This window comes from Grampus griseus, assembly GCF_964374135.1.
Source record: "Grampus griseus genome assembly, chromosome: 4".
NCBI lineage: Eukaryota > Metazoa > Chordata > Mammalia > Artiodactyla > Delphinidae > Grampus > Grampus griseus.
Window position 1 is genome coordinate 114,038,747 of NC_138997.1, and position 25,036 is coordinate 114,063,782.

At 35.1% G+C, this 25,036-nt stretch overlaps 1 protein-coding gene across 4 annotated transcripts in view; it reads left to right on the forward strand.

Annotated features, from left to right (window-relative positions):
• Positions 1–25,036, forward strand: part of SEC24B (SEC24 homolog B, COPII coat complex component) — a gene marked incomplete at its 5' end in the record, with an annotated part of 93,778 nt that overhangs the window by 52,561 nt on the left and 16,181 nt on the right. For 2 of the 4 annotated variants that reach the window (XM_082653040.1, XM_082653038.1), the window contains 12 exons: positions 2,628–2,708; positions 5,722–5,933; positions 12,305–12,489; positions 15,151–15,253; positions 17,724–17,850; positions 18,550–18,659; positions 19,739–19,851; positions 21,343–21,461; positions 21,824–21,879; positions 22,117–22,323; positions 24,208–24,331; positions 24,739–24,897. In XM_082653040.1, coding sequence (XP_082509166.1) covers positions 2,628–2,708; positions 5,722–5,933; positions 12,305–12,489; positions 15,151–15,253; positions 17,724–17,850; positions 18,550–18,659; positions 19,739–19,851; positions 21,343–21,461; positions 21,824–21,879; positions 22,117–22,323; positions 24,208–24,331; positions 24,739–24,897 — 1,596 coding nt within the window. The remainder of the gene's footprint in view (positions 1–2,627; positions 2,709–5,721; positions 5,934–12,304; positions 12,490–15,150; positions 15,254–17,723; positions 17,851–18,549; positions 18,660–19,738; positions 19,852–21,342; positions 21,462–21,823; positions 21,880–22,116; positions 22,324–24,207; positions 24,332–24,738; positions 24,898–25,036) is intronic. The other 2 variants (XM_082653041.1, XM_082653039.1) reach the window with 1 other exon arrangement.

Here is a 25,036-nt window from a genome sequence, read left to right on the forward strand (position 1 = left end):
TGAGTCATAGAGTTCTGTAAATATTTTGCGTATTAGACCTTTATTAACTAGATACATGATTTGCAAATATATTCTCTCATTCTGTGGGTTATCTCTTTATTTTCTTAATGATATCTTTGGAACATAAAAGTTTTTAATTTGATGAAGTCCAGTATATCTATTTTCTTTCTTTTGTTGCTTGTGCCTTTGATGTCATATCTAAAAATCCATTGCCTAACTGAAGGTCATGAAGATTTACTCCCATATTTTAAGAGTTTTAGCACTTACATTTAGGTCTATGATCCATTTTGAGTTAATTTTAGCATAAGGTGTAAGGAAGGGGTCTAACTTCATTCTGCTGCATGTGGATATCTAGTTGTTCCAGCACAGTTTGTTGAAGGGAATATTCTTTCCCCATTGAAATGTCTTGGTATATTGGTTTGGTTTTGTACATAACATAAAATTAAACATTTTAAAGCATACAGTGGCATTTAGTATATTCACAATGTTGTGCAACCACCACCTCTATCTGATTCTGTCATTTGGGTTGTCATGCAGTCACCACTTCTATCTAGTTCTAACTTTGTAAATGTAGTGAACTTGATAAAACTAAACATTTTCATCATCCTGAAAAAGAACTCTATACCCATTAAGCAGTAACTTCTCATTTCCCCCTCCTCTCAAGCCCCTGGCAACCACCGATCTATTTTCTATCTCCAGAGATTTACCTATTCTGGATATTTCATATAAATCAAATCATTCAGTGTGTGACCTTTTGTGTCTGGCTTCTTTTGCTTAACATGTTTTCAAGGGTCATTCATATTGTAGCCTGTATCAGTACTTAATTCCTTTTTATAGCTGAATAATATCCCATTGTATAGATATACCACATTTTGTTCATCCATTCATCTCTTGGTGAATATTTGGGTTTTGGTGTATTGTTTTTTAACGCTATTACTTCAAGACTTTTGACCTTGTATATCAGCATTCTTCTTTAGTTATAAATTCACAAATACAAGGAAAATGAAGAGCCATTACTTCCCATTCTTAGTTAAGAGTAATGACCTATATATGCAACAATATTCTATTTACCACAAAGAAAGCACTTGGTATGTATTAGTGTCTTTCACCTATTATTTATTTTATAGTCTTCATGTTTTGTAAGTTGCTTCATAACCAGTCTCATCTAAGCATCACAAGAACGTTAAAAAGCACACAAAGGGCATTTAAAAAATTGTTCTTATTTTGCGAGAGAGAGTATTATGATGATTGTCACTTACCCAAAGTTATTTATGACAATTAAATGACAGAGTCTAATGTAACTACAGTCGTTTGCCTCCAGATCATGTTCTTTACTGATAACAAAATGTTCCTACACAAAAAATTTTAGCTATTATGCCCTGAGTCAATACACTGAGTTCTTGTAGTTAACCAAAATTATTCAATGAAAGATAGTTATGCATATCTATTCTTTCTATATCACAGTTGAAAATTAACCTAAAATGTAGTTTAAACCCGTTATAATATTGGTGTTAAGAGCCAGGGATAACCTCTGTACCACAGAATTTTATCTTCTGGTGAAAAAGACCAAGATCTTTAACACAAGATAGAGGCTGTGTGCGTTTTCAGTTTTTTGTTTTTTTTTTTTTGCGGTACGCGGGCCTCTCACTGCTGTGGCCTCTCCCGTTGCGGAGCACAGGCTCCGGACGCGCAGGCTCAGCGGCCATGGCTCACGGGCCCAGCCGCTCCGCGGCATGTGGGATCTTCCCGGACCGGGGCACGAACCCGTGTCCCCTGCATCGGCAGGCGTACTCTCAACCACTGCGCCACCAGGGAAGCCCCGTTTTCAGTTTTATTCATTAGTATATACTCTAGTGTATCTACCTATGTTAACTGTAGGCTCTCAATAAAATATTTGTTAAGTGAATGAATGAGAGAAATATATGTTCTACGAGCTGTGTGACACCACTACGTTTTATCATAAATGGCCACTGAATATTCCCGTTAGTCTTTCAAGTTTTGAACGAATACATGTAATAAAAATTCTTATAATCTAACACATATTTATTAGAGTACCTTTTATTTTTGTTACCTTATTAAATATGGCAGGTACTGTTTAATCTTGATTGAGCAGATGAATAAACCGAGGCATAGAAAAGCTTAGTAACGTGCTAGGTAGCAACCCAAGCCATAGATTCCTCTCTTATGAAGGTTTCATACAGCTATGCTGAGTTATAAAAGTAATTAAAATTTAATTATCTTAAAATAACATGATAGTGATATAGGATATTTAATAGCTTGTGATTTGGTAGATCCGGTCTTTGAGATGTGATTTTATTAACATTTCTGTCCATCTAAAATTGACGTTTGTGTGTTTGACTACTTTGAAAGTTGTATATCTTTTCTTTAAGATGCCTTCATGTGTGTCTGCTTAAATTTTATCAGCTCCGTATTCTTCCCACTTTCACCCCCTGTATTATCAGAAATTTATATATGGTTTTTTAAATGTCATTAAACATCAGTCATTTCATGTTTTTAGGATCAGGAATTTTCCTAGATCAGCAAAACATCTTTTTCAAAATTGCCAAAGGTTGCTTTAAGATATGTTGTCATTTTAAACTTAGTAGATATTTTGGTTTTCCTTTTAGGTGTTGACAGCTCTTCTACCACAAGCAGTGCTTCTCCAATGCCCAACAGTTATGATGCCCTAGAAGGAGGCAGCTATCCAGGTAATTTGTTCTGTGCATATTTGATGTTTATTTGAAAAGTTACTGACCATCAATTACTTCAAACATGAACATGTACTATACATAATTAGCAGACTATATTTTTAGCAGAAAAAAAGGGACATTTTCCTGGTTTTTTCAGCCTTAATTTAATGGTGTAATTGTCACATAACAACTGTGAATGCTGTTTTTGGGAGGCCAAGGAAATTTATTATTTGATTTTTGTTACCATGCTCTTTATCTTTTTCCTCTTTCTAAAAGACTTAATACTGAATAATTTTTCTCTTCTTTTCCCTTCTTTTTTATGCTAATAATTCCTTAAATAAATTTTATATTTCTGTTCTCATGCTTAGGTCCTTGAATTTCTTCCAACTAGCCTCTGAATATAAATAGTCTTTGACTCTTTACTCCCCCTATGGCTCCTGGCTGCCTCCACCAGGTAAATAGATTAACCAACTTGGGGGTAGGTTTTGGAGGCATTACTTTTAACCATATCTGGAAGTAACTTTGGTCATATGTAGGAACAGGAGTGGTGGATAGTGTTTAAAAAAATTACGAACTGAACTTCTATAATGATTAGTTATTTCATTATAGCATCTTGTGCTGTGATCTTCCTTATTTGCCTGTCTCCTATCACCAACAGCCTGACAACCACACCTGACCTCCTTCTTTGTCTTTTCTTTCTAATGATTCCAAACTTCAGGATTAACGAACAAGTAATTTTGCTCTTCGCTTTATTTCTTATCATGTTGTTAATTATCCAGGATGAAGCTTAATTGAAGTTGGAGTGTGCTGGACTTCACACACTATCTTGCTATCACTGTTCTATGAGTCAGTAGAAAACTTTAATCTTCTCAGCTTAGTACAGAGTTCCCTTTTAACATTTCAAGAATACTTAAATAAGCTACTCAGTCTTTTGTGGTTAAGGATTCTTTCCCTAGGGATCTGTGTGTGTGTGTGTGTAAAAAGTTGTGGACCATTCCAAAAGCAATTACCATTGTCAAAATATTCTAGAAGAGTTACTTCATTCACTAAAAGATGAATACTATTTATTCAACTATCGTATTTCATGAGCTTCAAATAAACCTGAAATAAAACATCTAATGTGGTATAGTTAAAAGATGATGGCCTTGGAGTTAGACCTTGCTGTGTTTATCTGTATTCATTTAATCAACAAATCTTAATCTTGTTATGAACTGTGCTTTGACAGTAAGTGAATAACCTTAGGTAAATTTTCTAGCTATTTTATACTGCACCAAAATTAAGGAAAGCTATGAACATCTTTCACAGTAAGATTAACTGAATTAAGTCTATGTGTCAGGTACTAGGTAGATCTTAGGGACTATAGAAATGTATGAAATACTGTCCTTTTCCTAAAAAAGGGGGAAAAAGTTTTAGACCCCCATGTTTAGGACTCCAGTTCTTCATTTCTTAAGCTGATGACTGTTGTCATGTTAAGAGACCTTTCTACTTACAGTCCCATCACAGTGAGGAGAGACAAGCAGGAAATCTAAGTATATGACACTGCATTGATGCTCTAGTCCTTTTAAGAAGTCTGGGAAGTTACCAGAAAGCCAGTAAGCCAGTGCTTGCCTAATTAGCACAAGACAATAGACAGCAGAATGTCTAGGAAGGTCTCTTCAAGATGAGAGTGAAGAGAGTCAGTAGAAAGATGATTCCTCAATAAACTTTGAAAAAATAAATTTCTTAAGTCAGATGCTTTTAAGAACATATTTTCTTTTTGCAGAGTCTGATTGCTGGTGAAGAATATAATTTTTTATGAAAATATACTGTGAAATACAGTGACATGAGAGATTAAAATACACATATATTTTAGATTTGACTTTTTGTTGTTGTTATTCTTGTATATGGTGATAAAATTTTCTACAGTTTTTTTCCCCCAGTTTTAACCAAGTTTTAGTTTCTGTTTTAAATTTAGATAAAGGAAGAACATTCATTCATTACATTTTATTTGGCCTCTGCTACGTACCAGACATTGTTTTAGGAGCTGGACACTATTCTAGACTGTCTTTCATACTTTCATTTTTGCCTCTGCAAATAAAGCAGACTTCTAGGGGATTGTGGTAATATGCCACTCCTTTCATGGACTTTTTTTTTTTAATAAATGTCAGGGTCAGAGAAAAGGCAAGTTAGAGCAAAGAGTAGTTGACACTCTTTTTGTTTTTTTAAATTTATTTTATTTATTTATTTTTGGCTGCGTTGGGTCTTTGTTGCTGTGCGTGGGCTTTCTCTAGTTGCAGCGATCGGAGGCTACTCTTTGTTGTGGTGCGCGGGCTTCTCATTGCGGTGGCTTCTCTTGTTGCGGAGCACGGGCTCTAGGCATGCAGGCTTCAGTAGTTGTGACATGCAGGCTCAGTAGCTGTGGCTCGTGGGCTCTAGAGTGCAGGCTCAGTAGTTGTGGCGAACGAGCTTAGTTGCTCTGCAGCATGTGGGATCTTCCCGGACCAGGGCTCGAACCCGTGTCCCCTGCATTGGCAGGCGGATTCTTAACCACTGCGCCACCAGGGAAGCCTGACACTCTTTTTATTGCTTTGCTTTGTCTTCTGCTTCTTAGCGCCATTTCTGCTGAGAGAATAAAAGGAAAAATAACTGTATTTTTAATATACATAAATATATATTTATATTATATGCTATGTGGTGGTATATATATTTAATATGCATAAATATAAAGGTCTTATCTGTTAGAAATACCAATTGAAGTATTTGTCAATGAAATGATACAAAATGGGGTTTTCTTGTAAATACATGTGTAAAAAAAAAAAAGATGGGGTAGGAACATGTGAAACACGATTAGCGAAATACTGATGATTATTAAAGCTGAGTAATGGATATATGGGGTTTATTATTCTATTTTCTCTACTTTTGTGTATGTTCAAAATTTCTCATAATAAAAAAGTTTTAATAAAAAGGGAGATGCCACAGGCTATGGCTCAGCCAAGAGTATTTGTGGAGTCCCGACCTTCAGTTGTCAACACCGTGCTTTTCCCTTTGCTAGACATGCTTTCCTCATCGGCAAGCAGCCCTGCTCCTGACCCCGCTCCTGCCCCTGCTCCAGCTCCAGCTGCTCCTCAGCCTTCAAAAATGGCCAAGCCATTTGGGTATGGCTATCCAGCTCTGCAGCCTGGATATCAGAATGCTGCAGCACCACTTAATTCCGGAGTGCCACCCGGTAGCCCAGCGTATTCTGGATTCCAGCAGTATGCTCAGGTATGTATTTAGTCATAAAAAAAAAATCATATAAAAATTGTGAAACTATTATCAATTCTGACAAATCCCTGTTGATTCAAATGGATCATAGGTATGAATACAGGTAAGTCTAGATCAAACATACATAGAATTTGATTCCAGTTTGTGTGTGTGTGTGTGTGTGTGTGTGTGTGTGTGTGTGTGTGTGCGCGTGCGCGCGCGCGCGCACATGCGTACATAGAAGAAGATAAAAGGTATTACTGTGATTTTTCTTTTCTGCATTGTACTTCTATTTTTCAGGGGCTCTGCAACGTACAGGTATTAATTTTATGATCGGGAAATTAAAGTAAATGTTATTTTAAATTCTGTATTACTAAACTGCCTTTCTCCTCAAAAAATGACATGGTATAAGTGTGGTTTGGGATTTTGGCCTCAGTTCTTAACTTGAAGAACTCTCGGTGACATATAACTGACATTGGTAAAAGCCTCCATACACATACATGCTCATTAATACGTTTGTTCATAATTACTGCTATGACCTCTTTTGACATGACCCTTCTTGGAGTTACCTGTTAAATACCATATCAGTTCAATAATAGGACAATAAGTATTTTACATTTATATTTATTGGGAAAAAAATAAAATATAAGGAAACGATTTAAATGGCAAAAGCATTCTACTTACAATAAAAATCTGCTCATAGTAGACTCACCTTACAGAAATTTTATCTGGTGGTGAACTGATGAAAATTAGAGGGGAGATAAGAAAACCATTTGTTCCTGGAATTTAATCTTAGAATTAAAGCACAGAAGAAAGAAGGAAACTGGGAGAGGCACTGGAGAAATGTGGTTGGTTAGTACAGATTTCCCTGCCTTCCATTTTGTTAGATTTTCTTTATGACTTTATTGGTCCAGATGGAACACCACTATTTCAGCGTAACTGAGCAATAATGATTTAAGCACATAGCTAAGATGTGCTTTTAAATTCTTACCTGTGTACTAAAAAAAAGGTTATAGATTTTAATCTAATCTTAACATTAACAAGCTAATTTTAAAAGCAGCCATTTATTTTTGAATCCTAGTTAGAATATTTTAATTTAACTTTTAGCAGCTTTCTATAGTAAAACTGAAATGCCTTTAAATGTTGCATTTAGTATAACCCCAGTGGGAGGGTTCTGAAATCTAAGGGATTTCTTTGTGTTCATTTATTTATGCTGACCTTTATTAAGTAGTGGGAAACCCCAATAGCTGCCCTTTGAGGAAGAAAAAAACTTAAAATTAGTTTTTCAGGGTAGAAAAACAGGTAAAAAGTTGATGTTAAAAAATGAAAATAAAAAATAGAAAAATATTTTAGTGAATATGTAAAAAACCAGATACAGATACTGTATGGCTTTTTTTTTAACCAAAAAAAAAAAAAAAATGTGCATGATCAACTGTAGGAAAATGCAGATAAGCAAAAAAGAAGAAAATAAATATCAATCAATACACCCACCATCAAGATATAAAAGTAACAGTTGGAGGCTATCCTTCTGGGTTTCTTGCTCTATGCATTTGCAGGAGAAAGCCTGTAAAGAAGCTGGTCATGTAAATGACTTATTTACACAAACAAATAAGCTGATAAATATGGACATTGTTTTGCATTTTTTTAAAATCCTTGAACAACGTAAGAGGAAACCTTTCTATATTATTACATATCCTTCATCTGATAACTGCATAACATTTTATAATCACCTAGTCTGCCACTATTGGGCATAACTTGAGTGTCAAAATCAAAATATACACCTGTGCACAAACTTTGTGCCTTCGTCTCATTATTTCCTTAGATGAAATCTCTTCAGGTGAAATTAGTGAATCATAGCACCTAATTTCACCAGTCTTTAGAATTTCTCTCTACTTATTCATTCAGTGAAAACTTAACTGAGTTTCTACTGTGTGGCAGCCCTACTCTAGGCACTGAGGTTACGAGAGGAAGCTAAGTGAACAAAACAGAGTTCCCTCTCTCGAGCAACTTGGTGGGAAGGCAGGGCCAATGGGACAGTAAGTAAGTAAAGCAATAAATTAACAAACTAGTTTCAGGGACTTCCCTGGCAGTCCAGTGGTTAAGACTTTGCCTTCTAGTGCAGTGGGTGTGGGTTCGGTCCCTGGTCAGGGAGCTAGGATCCCCATGCCTAGTGGCCAAAAAACCAAAACATAAAACAGAAGCAATATTGTAACAAATTCAATAAAGACTTTAAAAAACAAAAACAAGCTAATTTCAAATAGTTACAAGTGCTATGAATCAAGAGGAGTGGAAGAAATTGCAGGGGTTGGGTATAAAGAGTAAATAGTCAGGAAGGCCCTCATTATAGAAGTTATGTTTGAGTTAATATTTGAATGACAGGAAAAGCCAGACATGGAAAAATCTGGGGGTAGAGGATTTCAGGCTAAGGAAACATATATACAGAAACGTTAAGGCAGGAGCAACTTTAACATGTTTTAGGACCAAAGTCCCAGTGTGGCTGGAACTCAGTTAGCAATGGGAAGAATAATAGGAATGAGATCAGAGAGCTAGGGAAGAACCATAGTCAGAAGCTTGGATTTTACATCAAGTGCAAAGGGAAAACATAGGAGATTTTATGTAATGGAATGAAATCTGATTTACGTATTTAGAGACTCATTTGGCTACTATGTGAAGAACGGATTAGGGCTGGGAGTATTTGAAAAGATAAAAATGGAAACAGGGAGACAAATGGAAGCTTTGCCGTCATCCCAGAAATAGATGATTGTGCTTTCTTCTAAGGTGGTATTGGCAGAGGTAGTGAAAAGTGGATGGATAAGGGATATCTTTTGGCTTATTGATGGATCGGATGTGGTGGGTGAGAGAAAGGAAGCATCAAGGATAACACGTAGGTTTTTGGCAGGGCATCTGGATAGAGGGTAGTGTATTTACTTAGATGGTAAAGACAGAAATAGTTCTGGGAATAGGAATCGAATTGGCCATATTAAGTTAGAATACCTAATAGACATCCAAGTGGAGATGTATAGTAGACATTAGTTGATCAGCATTTGGTGGTCAGGTATGGAGAAATAATGTACCAATTTATATTCCTAGAAAAAGTGTCTTTGCCTACTTTTCCATATTACTAAATATGTCAAGTATTATATTTTATAAGCAAAAATATTAAATTATTTTCATAATTATTAGTTATTTGTGTTTCTTTACTGAAATCCCTGTTCATATTCTTTCACCATTATGCTATTCAGGTTCTTCTAGTTTGTAACATTTTTGTCTAATAATATATTGCAGTTTTTTCCCCCAGCTTGACACTTGTTTTTAATTTTAATGTTTTTTTCTTAATTGGAGAAATGTTTAATTTTATAGAGTCATATTATAATTTCTTTTGTTTTTACCTTTGTATCTTTTTTTTTTTTGCGGTACGCGGGCCTCTCACTGTTGTGGCCTCTCCCGTTGCGGAGCACAGGCTCCAGACGCGCAGGCTCAGCGGCCATGGCTCACGGGCCTAGCCGCTCCGCGGCACGTGGGATCTTCCCGGACCAGGGCACGAACCCGTGTCCCCTGCATCGTCAGGCAGACTCTAAACCACTGCGCCACTAGGGAAGCCCATTTACCTTTGTATCTTTTAAAGGCCTTTTCAACCTTAAGATTAGGGAAAAATTCCCTCTCTATATATTTTTTTACTTTGGTGAATTCACTTTTTTGCATCTTTTAAGGTTTTGTTTTGGTACATAATGTAAATAATAAATCTCATTTCTCCCCCCCATATATATTCAATAGTTAGCTCTAATTTCACTGACATTTATTAAATAATCTATCTTTCCTCATTGATTAAACATTCCACCCTTATTTTGTATCCTAAATTCTTATATTCTAAATTCTTATCTTAAACTTGGGTCTGTTTGAGGTTTTCTATTATGCACTGTTACTGATCCATGTAATCATTTTTGTCTCCTCCTTTACAGCTCTACTGAAAACTGAAAGAATCTCTAGTATTACCCAGTTTTGGTTTTTTTCCCTTAGGATCATCAGCTTCAGTTACTGTCAACAGTTTGTTATACTTGTTTGACCTATCCTCTACACACACACACACACACACATACACACACACACACACACACACACACACACACACACACACACACCCCTACCTTTTCTTACTGAGGGCTTTAAAGCTAATCCTGGTCAAGGGGAGGCAGGGAGATGGAAAAGATAATTTCTTGCAAACCACAATACCACTATCATATCCAACAAAATTAACAATTATTTCTAAATGTTGTTTAAAATTCAGTCCATATTCAGATTTGCCCGACTGTTTCAGTATTGCTCTTCTGTAGTTGGTTTGTTCAAATCAGGAGCTAAGCAAGACTTACTAATTGCATTTGCTTATGTCTCTTAATTCTCTTTTTAATTTAAAAACAAAGCTCCACCCCCATTTTTTGTGCCTTTGAACCTTTGAAAAACCTGGGTCTCTTGTCCTGTAGAATGTTCCACATTCTGAATTTGGCTGATTGCTTCTTGTGGTATCATTTAACTCGTTCCTCTGTTCCATTTTCTATGTATTAGAAATTAGATCTAATGGCTCAATTATAGTCAGGTATATTACTTCATTTATTTATTTCCCTAAGCCAAAATACAATATATTTTGGTTCTGTGTACATCATAATAATACTTGGTTGTCTCACTTTTAGTGGTGTTACGATTGATTAGTGGGTTCATATGGTGACAACCTGATCTTTTCATTGTGAGGTTCCTCATTATGCTTTCACCCAGTGGCTTTATCATCTATTGATATCTGTTTATCGTCTATTCCAGATGACCATTACCTGTATCATTTATTTCCATATGGATTGTAAAATAGTGATTTTCCTGACTTTATCATTTTGCACTGATTAGCTGGAATTCTGCAGTACATTCACATAATGGAGTGCTCGATAACTACAAAAAAGAATGTGGAAAAATCTCTATATACAGACATAGAGTTATTGCCAGGACTTTTTTTTTAGGTGAAAAAAGGGGTCATATTTAGAGCAGTGTATATATTAGTTTATATTTGTAGATGCAGACAACGGAAGATTAATAAAAATAGTTACTTGGGGGGGGATCAAGAGTGAAACAAGATATCTCTGAATTATTGTAAAGTTTTGACATTAGAATTAGGTAAATTTTGTTTACTCAAAAAGATTATTAAGTGGAAAAAAAGATGAAAAGCAATCCTTAAAAATTAAAATCAAACAAAAACAAGCAAACCAGTTTATCAAGTTGGATACATTCTGATACAGAAAAAAAAGTATTGTTCTAACTAATCTTAAAACTCAGTATTTTGTATGTTCTCAATGGGAAATAATCCAAGGACAAAAAGAACTACAAAGAAATCTTTCATTTAATAACTTTACATTTATAATAATATTAGTGTTGTCATTTTGGAACTATTTTAATATATTGTAGGATAAAACAAATAAGTAAGGCTGTTACCATTAGGAATCAAGATTTTCAGCAAAAGAGAAGAGAGATGCAGGCATAAAATCAAAAAAGTTAAATTAAAACACCATCATCTTAAATTTGAATTGGAAATGTCAATGTGAACTGATTATTCTTTTTCTTCTATTTAAAAATGTATTATGTTTTCTATCTCTACGTATTGTAGAAGTCTGGAAGTAATAAACACTAGCAGTGAGCACCCTTATTATCCAGATTATGGTCTCTAGATACCATCCTTACTTAAAAGGAACCAAGAATCCTTTTTGGACAAATGATTAATTTGGAGTCTGAAGGAGGAATGGTACAAAATGTCATGCCAGAAAGCAAGGAAGCTAACAAAGGCAATGGGTTCATATCAAAAGGACACTGGGGTCAGCTTTAAGGGGATCTCACTGGCCAAAAATTGGGCAGTTTGGCCATCAAAGTGAATAGTAACTAATTCGTTAAGTCACTTTGAGTTAATAAAAGGCATGAATTCAGAATAATACTAAAAATATAAAGGAAAGCAAAAAATAAGCAAAGCAGAACTCATTGAACATCATTGTCATTTCTATGGCATCAGCTCATTCTGAAAATTGAAAAAACTTTAAAAACAAGCATTTACCCTGCTTTTCCAGTAAGAAAGATATTCAGAGAAACCAAATTCTTGGTGTTGAAAAAAGCGTTATTTAAATTTTGTTGTGGAGTTGAATCATGCAAATAAGGTTTAAATTTATTCAGCATTTTTACTTTGAGTTTTTTCAAGAGTGCTTTAAACTGAGCTGTCCTAGTAAGTTATTTTACTGTTACAAAGCCAGATTTAAATTTTTTTTTAGCTTCTTGCTTTTCTGTATGTTAACATCCTATATAGAGGATAATAAATTTTATTCATGTTTGTTAACATTGTTCTTTTGTTTTGCTTTGAATTGCCTTTTCAGCAGTATCCTGGTATGAACCAGCTGTCCTCCAGTCTGGGAGGTTTGAGTCTTCAGAGTTCTTCACAACCAGAAAGTTTGAGACCTGTAAACCTTACTCAGGAGAGAAATATTTTACCCATGACTCCTGTTTGGGCTCCTGTACCTAACCTGAATTTAGACCTCAAAAAATTAAACTGTAGCCCAGAGTAAGTATTTAATTTATAACCTTTAGTAAGTAAAACCTTGTCAAAAACATTGTGTGACTTTCAAAAATAGTAAAAGTACTATGGTATTAATTCCTTGATTGGAAGTTTTGTTAATGTGAACTCTTGTAAATTAATTTGTATAGAAATTCTAGACGTAAAATTCAATTTAGGTCATTGGATCCTGTCCCCATCTCTGTCGCCATCCAATCTCATTCCCTATCATCTAATGCTAGGAAAATTTTTTTGTATTTTAGTGAAGTGTTTTAGGAACCCAAATCTAACTATATTTTTTTTCTTAAATTTCTTTTTCCTCACTTTTCACCAGTAGTAACTTCTGATGTCTTTTAAATAAGGTGAAGTCTTTAAAATTTTATGCACTTCAGTCTCTGCTTGAAAAGGATACAAACGTCATTTGTGTAATCCCAAGAACAGGTTTAGATAAATAATTTTTCTCTGAATTTTCTTTTCCCACTCAGTGTAGAATGAGAAGACCATTGCCCCCAGGCATATTTGTCCAGCCTGAATTTAGATTTGGATTTTCTTTATTGAATATTTCCTCACCTTATGGAGAAGTTTAGCTGGCAGCCTCCATCTGGTGGCCACAAACCCCTGGTGTATCGTCTGGGTGGATGAGCTCTGTTACTTACCTCATAGTGCCCCCAAAACCAAAAGTTCTCTGTTATTACCTGCTTTCCTTTCTTCTGTCTCCTAAGAATAGGATATTCCTCTGCACCCAGACATCCTCCTGCTTGTGGAATCTCTCCTCAAAAAGTAAACTATGATTCACAGACAACATTCACAAACAACTCTGATTCACAACAACATCACAGACAACATTTCTTCCTTGCATTAGGATTAGTGTTCTTTAGAGACTATATATATATATATATATATACACACACACACACACACACACACATATATTCTTTTTTTAAAGGCAGTAGTTTTCTAGCTTTTAAAAAAACTAAGTTCCTCTTTTTTTCAACCAAAGTCTTATATAGATTTCCAATACAGGAAACAGAAAATGGAGGTGCTTCAAGGGTTCCACCTCTTCTACCACACCCTACCACCAGCACCCCCATCAGTGCCGAAGACAGTGCCAAGATCATTTCTATAAAAATGTATAATCATTGATTCTAGATTGAAAGTAGCTGCCTGTCCTTCTGAATGTAACTTGCCATCAAGTCGATAAGTATGTGGATTATGGCCTTGTAATATGAATGGTTAGGCATCCCCCAAGTAGGTAAATAGAGTCTATGTATATGTGTAAGAGATCATATAGATAGGGAATGGTGTCTGTGTTTCTACTCAGTTATGTGTTTCCTGTGAAAATATCTCTTATCCAAACAACAAAGCAGAGTAATAGGCTTTAGAGTATAGGCTTTAGAGTTTGACAGACCTAGGTTCATACCATGGTTCCACTGATAAGTAGCTGTGAAGCTGCCAATTACTCAACTTCTCAAACCTCAGTATTGTCAACTGTAAAACAGGAATAATAATTGTGCCTACATGTTAACCTCAATCATTCAATATTTACTGAATGCCTTCTAAATAAAGTGCCAGGCACTGTTTCTAGGTGCTGGGAATGAAGCAGTAAACAAAACAAAGTTCTCAATCTCATACAACCAATATCCTATTAGGGAAGACACATTGTGAACAGTCAGACCAATGGGTGTATAATGTAAATGTAATTTCAGAGAATAACTATGAAGTAGGGAGTAGTAAGGGTGCAGGGTGACTATTTTTAATTGAGGAGTCGGGATGGGTTTTCCCAAGGAGTTATTAACATTTGAATAGAGATCTGAATGAAATGAGAGAGCAGGATGTGACTCTGGAAAAAGAGTGTGCCAAGCTGCGTGAACAGCAAATGCAGAAGTCCTGAAGCCAGAACCAACTTGGCATGTTCACGGAACATCACCAGCGTGGAGTCAACCCGTAACTGGATATCTCTACATACTGTCAAGCACTCCTTAAAATTCCTGTCACGGTTTCCAGTTTCTATGCTTCTTATCTCTTTGGTTGCTCCTTTATTGATTCTGTGTCTACTGACCTTAAGTTACTTACTCTATGAGAGGAATAGTGCTAGGGTGACACAAGGACAAAATGATCTCTAATCTCAAATGGAGAAGATAAAGAAAGTACACAGCCAACTAAAGCAGATCAGACTAATTGATAACACAGAAGCATAAGTAGATCTCAGAGCACAGAGGAAGAAGTCTTTCTTCCTGACTTGCGATCAAGGGTGAGGATGGTTTCACAAGAAGCTATAACTTTGATGAGTTTCATAGAAAGATTAGGAGTTCAGCAGATGAAGAATGACAGCAAAGCAAGAACAGCATCATGAAAGCTGTACCTTTTCACTCATGTTTTCTGCTCCCTCCTGTTCATGCCCTGATAGTCATGATGGAGTTACTCTTTGTTCCTGAATGTGTTGTACTTTTTCACCATGAAAATGTTGAGTCCTTAATTTAGGCCTTTTGACATATAAATTACATATATGCCCATTTAAAGTAGTCAGGACCCTCCTAATTATAGTTATGTAATATACCCAAATGATTTTCATGTATGCCCTTAAATGTTTAGTTATCTACAACTATCTACATCAATATTGTTTTTTATCTCTGATAGCTAACGTAGTCTCTGTTGTTTATATCTTTGCAGTTCATTTCGGTGTACTTTGACAAATATCCCACAGACACAGGCTTTACTGAATAAAGCTAAGCTTCCTTTAGGATTGTTGTTACATCCCTTCAGAGACTTAACGGTAAAGTAACATATTTTAAAATATTAGTGGGTACTGACCTGTGTACTTATGTGCGAGGTATTCAGATTGTATATTTTCTTAGAATTTTTTTCATTTTCTTTCATTTGAAGTTAGAATTAATCATTTCTGTCAGTTTCAATACAGCAAACATTTTCTGTCACCTGCTTTGTGACAGGCCTTAAACTAAGCACTGGTAAATACAAAGATAATTAAGTCACTGATGTTGCCCCTAAGAAATTCTTATCTAACAGGGGACAAAGATATCCCAAATACTTACAGTGCAAATAATTACAGTGCAGGAAAACTAATACATGTAACTAATCAAATTCTATGAAGTAACTTAGGTGGTGAATATAGTATTGGAAGGGATTTCCTCTGGGTACAGTAGCAGACTTTTCTACAAGTAATGAGATCTAAGCTGGATTTTGAAAGGTTAGTAGTTTTAGAAGTTGGAAAGGGCGTAGAGCATAGATAAACTTTAGGAGTTCTTTTTTAAACATAAAGGAAACACCAGCAATGATATGCATTTAGGGAGGAAAACCGTATGATTGTTCCCAACTGTATTAATCAAATAACCTTTGTAATAATAAAGTTTAAATGCTTCAAGTCTATTGAATTAAAACATTACTTTTTAAAGTTTCCACAGTAAAGTTTACTTTACCTAGCTTGCTGGATTTTTACACATACTTCTGGTATTTCATTGCAGATATGTTGAATTTAAATTAAAATATCTGAACTTCAGAAATAATGTTTATCCAGATACATTCTATTTATACTTTAAGTTGCATTTCTCCCTCACACATTTTTATGACTGTGGTTTTCTACATTCATCGCTACTGAGTTTCTTTTACTCTCATTCAACCAAAAAATATTTATTGACTATCATGCTGGGTGCTGAGGATACAGAGGTCATTGCTTCCTCGTGGAGCTTTCTTTCCTACTAGGATGTATAGAAAGGAGCAAAGTGAATAGAAAATAAAATAATTATAATATGCAATAAGTACCTTGAATTTAGATTTTCTTTATTGAATATTTCCTCACCTTATGGAGAAGTTTAGCTGGCAGCCTCCATCTGGTGGCCACAAACCCCTGGTGTATCGTCTGGGTGGATGAGCTCTGTTACTTATCTCATTAGTGCCCCCAAAACCAAAAGTTCTCTGTTATTACCTGCTTTCCTTTCTTCTGTCTCCTAAGAATAGGATATTCCTCTGCACCCAGACATCCTTGAATTTATTCATTCAGTAAATACTATTTGATCACCTGTAATAAAATTGCAACCTTTATCGCGAAACCAATATAGTTAATTTCCCATATACATAGGTGAAATTTTTTTTTTTTTTTTTTTGGCTGCATTGGGTCTTTGTTGCTGCGCGCGGGCTTTCTCTAGTTGCAGCGACCGGGGGCTACTTTTCGTTGCAGTGCGCGGGCTTCTCATTCTTCTCATTGCAGTGACTTCTCTTGTTATGGATCATGGTCTCTAGGCACATGGGCTTTAGAGCGCAGGCTCAGTAGTTGTGGCGCATGGGCTTAGTTGCTCCGTGGCATGTGGGATCTTCCCGGACCAGGGTTCGAATCCATGTCCCCTGCATTAGCAGGCAGATTCCTAACCACTGCACCACCGGGGAAGTCCCCGAAAATTTTTGTCTAAATACATATTCCATATGTGATACCTTCTGGAAGTATATACACTAAATTGGCAGCAGTGACTTCCTCTGGAATGTAGAATTCTGGATAATTTTTTATTTTCTTATTTTCAGTTAAACATGTTTCCTGATTTTTTTCACAAATGATATGTAGTTATATAATAAAAATTATTTTTGTGAAAAAAATTAAGTACAAAAATAAATGTTTGTGTATGGATAGGGAGGAAAAAAGCCAGAAGGAAATACACTAAAATGTTATCAGGGGTTAATTCAGGGAGATAGAATAATATGTATCATATTTTCTAAATTTCTTATATTGAATAGAAAGTTCCTTTCCCAAACTAAGCATAAAGAGATGTATAGTGTTTGAGGCACATTGTGTTTGGTTTCTCGTGGCCACAGTCCCCAACAGGACTGTGTGGCTGTCTAACAAGCAGTGTCTTGAGAGTCTGTTACCAGGTGCAGGCAAGCAGCAAAGACAAAGGCATTTTTATATGGTGCATGTTTCTTTCTCACTCTTGTTCCTTGAGTTCAGCTGATAGCTGAGGTTATTCTATTTTCTTGGCCAACCAGGCTTTTCTTGTCTGCCAGTAACTTTCATTACATTTGGTTTGACTTTATTTTAGTGTTATTTTATAGTTTGCGACAGAAGAGGGAGAAAACTTGATAGCTGCTTGTGTTGCTCAGTGCACCACTGGATTTTATTAAAATGTTTCAATTTCAAAACACAAGTGTGGTTTCTGTTCTGTGTATGGAGCAGAGCAGTGTGTGGTCCATTTTCCTCTGGAGTGCTTTTTCTGCTACAACAGCTTTATTTTATTTCCTAGCAATTACCAGTGATAACATCCAATACCATTGTGAGGTGCCGATCTTGTCGAACATATATCAACCCTTTTGTATCCTTCATTGATCAACGTAGATGGAAATGCAATTTGTGCTATAGAGTTAATGATGGTGAGTTTCAGATTCTTAAAATAAGTGTGTTTTATATTTTAAACATTTTGACATTTTTGCCATTATCTGGTCTCTCTCTCCTCATTGCTTTAAAAACTTCCATGCCACTTTTAATGGAGAGAATACAGGCTAGGGACACTTCGTTTTGGCTGGCCAAGGGAATAATTGATAATGAGGAGAGTGACAGGGAGGGGAAAGTAAAAAGAATTCGTAAAACCAGCAGTGAAGGCCATGCAGATGAGATCATGCAGACTAATTATGCTTGACCCTGACAAGTTAAGGTTGTCTTCTGTTTGTACATTTGATTCATTCAACTCAGTGTGGATCTCTGCCAGTATGTGTGAACACATGTGTGCATGTGTATCTGTTGTCCCCTTTAGTCATTCTTAGGTCCTCTTCGTATAATTGCTTTCGAATCTGTGTTTCTGTCTGATTTCTTTTCCACGTCATGTGATATAAGAAATAGGACACAAGCCTAAGAAGCAAGATTACTTGTATCCTGGTTTTCTCATCAGATTTCAGTAAATAAGTTTTTTATCCTTCCGGTTTATTTTTTTAAAGAGGGCTTAAGGCATTAGTTTTTATCATTAGATCTTCACAGAACTGTTGTAAACCTCATAAATATTGATGATAGAGGAGTTTATTTCTCGGCATGTATATGTGTTACTAAATTTGTACTGGATTCCTAATCTTATCTAGTTCCTGAAGAATTTATGTATAATCCCCTTACCCGATCTTATGGAGAGCCTCATAAACGGCCAGAAGTTCAGAATTCAACCGTGGAGTTCATTGCGTCTTCAGATTATATGGTAACTATTCAGTGTTAAAATTAGTCGTGGGATGCAATTGTATTGGTCATTTGTAATTTGCTGTTAAGTGAATTTTTGTCTAAATTTTGAAATTGTCCATAGTATGAATTTTTTGAAATAGTGCTGAAAGTTTATACTTAATAAATAGAAAGCTCTTTGTAAAGATTACTTGATCTCCTAGAAGAATGCAGTTATATCACTTAGAAACATCGGTAATGTTTCATGATGAGCACTAGCATCTACAATTTGTTGTCATTTGATTACTTGCATGGAATGAATATAAATATTCTTTTTACCATTTTCCTTAAACAGAAAAACTCGTGTTTTTGCCAAAAACTGCCATTTTCACGCTCTTAAAGATACCACCATCTTACTGGTTCACCCAGTACAGATATCAAGATAAATGGATATTAACTTGCATCTGACTTTTCTCTTTCCACTTCATCATAAAATTCTACCTGTTTTTTAATTATACTGATTCTTCAGATCTCATTCTTCTTTTCCGCTTACAAAAACAAATTCTTCGCCTAAGTTCTGCTCATTTCTTTATTATTTCTACTCATTTAAAATATCTGTATAATAACTTGCATTTCTTCTGTGTCCTCACTTCCAATCTTTGTTGTCTGCATAAATGTAAAATGTTGCTAGTGGGAAAAGGTGAATAGGGACAGCTAATGTGTATGAAGTTCCTGGTGCTTGACCCATTTCCTTCTTTATTTCTGTGATTTTTTTTATGATCCTTTGTGTCCAATTTCGCATCTGCCCAACTACTGTTTTCTCGTCTATTTCCATATTAATATATTTTCCATTTTAACTCATGGTCACTTTTACTCTCAGCTTCTTCTTCACAACTTATTATATTCCCAACTCTGTTCTGGCTCCTTAGGAATCAGTCTAATTGAAGTGGTGAAGTAAGAAGTAATCTTTAATTTTTAGCATATGACCTATATGATTCTTGATTGGCATATCTTCCTTTTTTTTTTTCCCGAATACACTCAGTAAATATCCAGTAGTAGTTGTGATATAAAAAGAATAAATTATACCTACTAAATACGTTACATTATTTCTATTCCTTTCAGCTTCGTCCACCTCAACCAGCAGTTTACTTGTTTGTTTTAGATGTGTCTCATAATGCAGTGGAAGCTGGATATTTGACAATTTTGTGCCAGTCACTGTTAGAAAATCTAGACAAGTAAGAATTTTTTTTACTCATTTTGTGTGTGTGTGTGTGTGTGTGGTATGTGTGCGTGTATGAAGTGTTTATTAGCAATTTATGGGGTTGGTTTTTATTAAGTTTGATTTCATTCATTTGTCACTAAAAGAGTACGTCCTGGCTACTTTAGAATAAAGATCCTGCTACTTAGATTATTATGATTTATGACTTGATATCTGATTCTTAAAACCATAAAAGTTTTAATACTTGGTAAGGAATTTAGATCTCATCTAACAATCTCTCTGACTTAGCAGATCTGAGCACTGGGACTCAGAAAATTCAACTTAGCCAGGGTATCAAGAGAGAAATGAGAGAAATCTAGCTGTAATTTATGCCTGAGCAAGGAGTTTTTCATAAGATAGTTTAAAATGTGCTAATGAGAGAATGAGCCAAATAAAGGGAAGGAGGGAATTGATTTTGTGCTGAATATTTCAGGAAACCAGAAACTGAACAGGCGCATTAGTAAGGAGCTTTATTGTGGAAGTGGAAACAGAGTATGGCATAGGGTGCTTATACTTGGCTTTAATTCCTATCTGTGTGTCTACCAGTATTAGTCATGAAGGAGACCCGTAAATAACTTAAAAAATGAACCTTCCAAATCTCTGGAAAACAAAGTTGTTTATACATTTCTCTTTCTACTCCAACACTCATAAGAAATATGACTTAAGATTGTTAGTAAGAGTAGTTTCCTATTGCAGTGATTCTTGACAAGTGTAGAGGTGTAGGGGTGGTTATGTATGAATATTTTGTCAGAAGTACTAGGTTATTCCAAAAGGTTCTTTTCCCCCATCTTCCATTTGAGTTTGAGAGTCCTTGCTCTACTGAGTGCTAGCTGTTGCCACCATAATTGCATATCACTGATCTTGGCCTGTGAATAAACTGATAACATTGAGACATTCAAGATTAAAAACATCCATAGACATTAAATGATTTGCTTTTAGATTCTGTTAGTAACTTGGAGTTCTCATATTTTTATCCTTGATTGAAGCATTTGCCCTTTTTTAAGTCTCAAGTGCTTAATTCGGACATAACTTCAGCATTGTGTGGCAATGGAAGACCCTCTGCAAAGAAATAGTTTTGTTTTTTTGGTTTTTTTTGCGGTACGCGGGCCTCTCACTGCTGTGGTCTCTCCCGTTGCGGAGCACAGGCTCCGGACGCGCAGGCCCAGCGGCCATGGCTCACAGGCCCAGCCGCTCCGCGGCATGTGGGATCCTCCCGGACCGGGGCATGAACCCGTGTCCCCTGCATCGGCAGGCGGACTCCCAACCACTGCGCCACCAGGGAAGCCCCAAGAAACAGTTTTTAAGACTGAAGAGTTAGCTTGCTGGAAAAGTATATGAGAATATAGCCCTAGAAATAGGAGCCAGTCCAACAAAGATGAGCGACTGCAAATTCAGTGGACTATGCAAAGCCAAAAAGATAAAATTGGGAATGAAAAATAGTTTTTAAAATTATCATTTCTTTCTTTAGGCTTCCTGGAGATTCACGAACAAGAATAGGATTCATGACCTTTGATAGCACTATTCATTTCTACAATTTACAAGAAGGATTATCACAGCCTCAGATGTTGATTGTATCTGATATAGATGGTAAGCAGTGAATAAAATAAAACTGTTTATTAATAAAACAGAATTTTGGAATTAAGCCTACTTTATTTTACAGTACATCTTGTTGTAATGCTATATGGATAATTTAGCCTACTTTGGTATTTGTTTTAAAATAACTGTTTTCCTGGAAAATACTTGATTCTAAGTTTTTTATACCCATGTGTGTGTACTTATACATGCTCGAGCACACACACACATATAATACATACAGTGTATATATATATTTAATAAAGCAATATTATGGTACCCGTTAACATGTATGGCCTTAGAAAAACTAAGATTTTTTAATTCAAAATTCTTTTGGCTTATTTATCATTTGGTTAAAATATATGTTTTCCCTATAGATGTTTTTCTACCTACACCGGATAGCTTACTTGTGAATCTGTATGAAAGTAAAGAGGTGAGATTGATTTTTTTCTTAAAGTATTTCTCTTACTTCAACTGATTACTAAAATGCTGAACATGTGTTTACTTGGTGTATATTAACATTGCAGTAGACAATGTAGGTAGATATCTGTTGACTACTCACTTTACAGTCCTCCAAAATGCAGTGGCACATACTATACTCTGGAATGTTTTAAAGAATAATATTGCTTTGCCTTCTCAGTAATTCAATTTTTAATCTTTGTTTTCCCAGCTTATAAAAGACTTATTGAATGCATTACCAAATATGTTCACCAATACAAGAGAAACACACAGTGCCCTGGGTCCTGCGCTCCAGGCTGCCTTTAAATTAATGTCTCCAACAGGTGGCCGTGTGTCTGTATTTCAGACACAGTTACCTTCCTTGGGGGCAGGACTTCTGCAGTCCAGAGAAGATCCTAATCAGAGATCAAGCACAAAGGTATTTTATATTAGTTTCTCTGTCATATTTAAGATCATGTCTTCTACCTCTATAGACTGTGTAATTGTTTGTTATTCTATTTTTCTACTTCATTGATAGTAAAAAAAAAAAAGAAAGAAAATTGGTTTTCTTTTTATAGAGTTTAATTCAATTATTGTTTTGTTTTTGTGTTGCAGTGTGTTCTTTTTATTACTTTGTTTACAAGTCATAGAAATTTAGAATTATCTACTCTAACCCTTTCATGTTACAAATGAGGAAACAGATTAAATGGTCTTGCCAAAAGTTATTAAGTATTTTATGGTAAAGATGTGACTTGATTTTCTGACTCCACTGCTCTTTTCTATTTCACAAGTGATAATACTTACTAAATCTGAGATATTATAATTTAACATGCACATACTAACAAACTTTTTTATTATAAAGGTAATATAAATCATTGTATAAAACTTGGAAAGTGGAAACAAATATAAGTCAATTATCTCACTGTCAGGATAATAGCATTTAGTTATACAAATACAAATAAGCATAACTGGGTATCATACATTATTCTATATTTTTTAAATGACTTTTTTCATTGAAGGGTACGTAGCATTTTCTGAGGTCCCTAAAAATTCTCCTGAAAAAAATGTTTTTTAGTAAATGTGAAAAACTTGATTTAATTAATTGCCTGCTAGCTGTTGAATAGTTGTCGCCAGTGTTTTCACTATTAAAAAAAAAGAATATGAGGCTGAATATTACTAGGGTTTTACATGAAGATTTGGTCAGGGTATTTTAATCCCTATTTCAAATAATAAATGAACTGGGACAATGATTTTTGTTCTGTGCATAAGTTTTGTCTGACCTCAACTTATATATGTATGAAAATGCCATTACAACTAGTTATGAGTATGAATTAAACACGTTTAATAGTGTTATAAATCTTTAGCCACGTATTCGTTTTTTCCATAAGATAAATTCCTAGAAGTGAAATAATTGGATCAATGAGTATAAACTGTATTTAAATTACTATTGTATTCTACTTACTGGGGGTTTTATCAACCTGTACTCTTAAGGACTCATCTTCTAGCCACCATTAAGTATTGTTGCTTTTTTATTCTTTACCAATTTGCTAAAGAAGAATAGCACTATATTGTAATCCATTACAAAATACTGAGGTGTTTTGAACAGAGCAAAGTGTTTACTGATTCTTTGATACAGTTTTAGGGGTTTTTTTCTCATTTAACTTCCAGAAATGTTCTCTATCTGCCTGGGACTCAAAAGCTTAAGTATCTCCTCCGTTTTAAACTCTGATATAATAGTCATACACTATAGTTAAGAAGATTGAAACATTTTGTTGTGCAATGTAGCATAGTAATTAAGAACTTGGAGCCCGGCTCTTGCATTCTTAACTCTTCTCCGGTGCCACCTCCTCAGCTCAAGTGTCCTCATACCAACAGGAAAAACTTCCCTTAATCTGTTATTCTCTCATGTTGTTATGTAACAGTATATGTACAGTAATGGGTAACAGCACTCACTCTGGAGCCAGACTTCTTGGGTTTATTATATTCCAGCATCTACCACTGAATGACAATGTAATTGGTCGAGTTACATAATCATTTTTTTGGCCTCAGTTCCCTCATCTGTAAAATGTTGGTAACTCTATGAGATATATGTTATTATGAGGGTTAAATAATTTATATAAACATCTGTGCTGGCACATAAGTGCTTTATAAATGTTAGCGATTGTTATTATCCTCATAGGAAATTTGTGCCAACTACCCAGACATTTTAAAAACTCCTTAGTTTGATAGGGGGACAGAGGATATCCTCTTCCTTATTTTAACAGACAGAAATATATGCATAATTCAAGGTTTCTAGCTCTTACTTTATGACCTGTTGACTTAGGTTGTACAGCATCTTGGCCCTGCAACTGATTTTTATAAGAAACTTGCTTTAGATTGCTCAGGGCAGCAGACTGCAGTGGATCTGTTCCTTTTAAGTTCACAGTACTCTGATCTCGCTTCTCTAGGTAAGGAGATATCATTGTGTTTATCTGTTTACATAAACATTTTTAGCATATAATTAAATCTAAACTCTTTACTAAGAGTTCTCAATAGTTTGGGGAGAAAGATGTGAATTAGATAATGTCTATGAAAATTACCCGTAAACTTTAAAGCACTATACACATATAAAATGCTATTATGGGTTGTTGTTGTTTTTTTCAAATACAATTCCTTTACCATTCTGCTCAACAGTAAATTCATTATATATTTTACGAATGTTTGTGTTTCTCAGATATATATGTTATCCCCATTTTGACCACTTTAGTTTTATTTCACTACGAGTTAGATTTCTTCATAATACAGAATGTGCACTGCTATTGGACAAGTAGAATATTATTGTTTCTGTAGCTAATACTTATATTTCTCTCTAAAGCTTGCATGTCCAAGTATTCTGCAGGGTGCATCTATTATTACCCATCTTTCCACTATACTCACAATCCTTCACAAGCAGAAAAGTTACAAAAAGATCTAAAACGATATCTCACAAGAAAAATTGGATTTGAAGCTGTTATGAGAATAAGGTGTACTAAAGGTATGAAATTATATAAATTATACTTTATATTATATACTTTTGTCAAAATTAATAAGCATTCATATACTGATGACCTTTGACTACCTATAATGATCATAAAGGATTTTCTGCTTGATCCAGTTAGCTATACCCTGTTTTA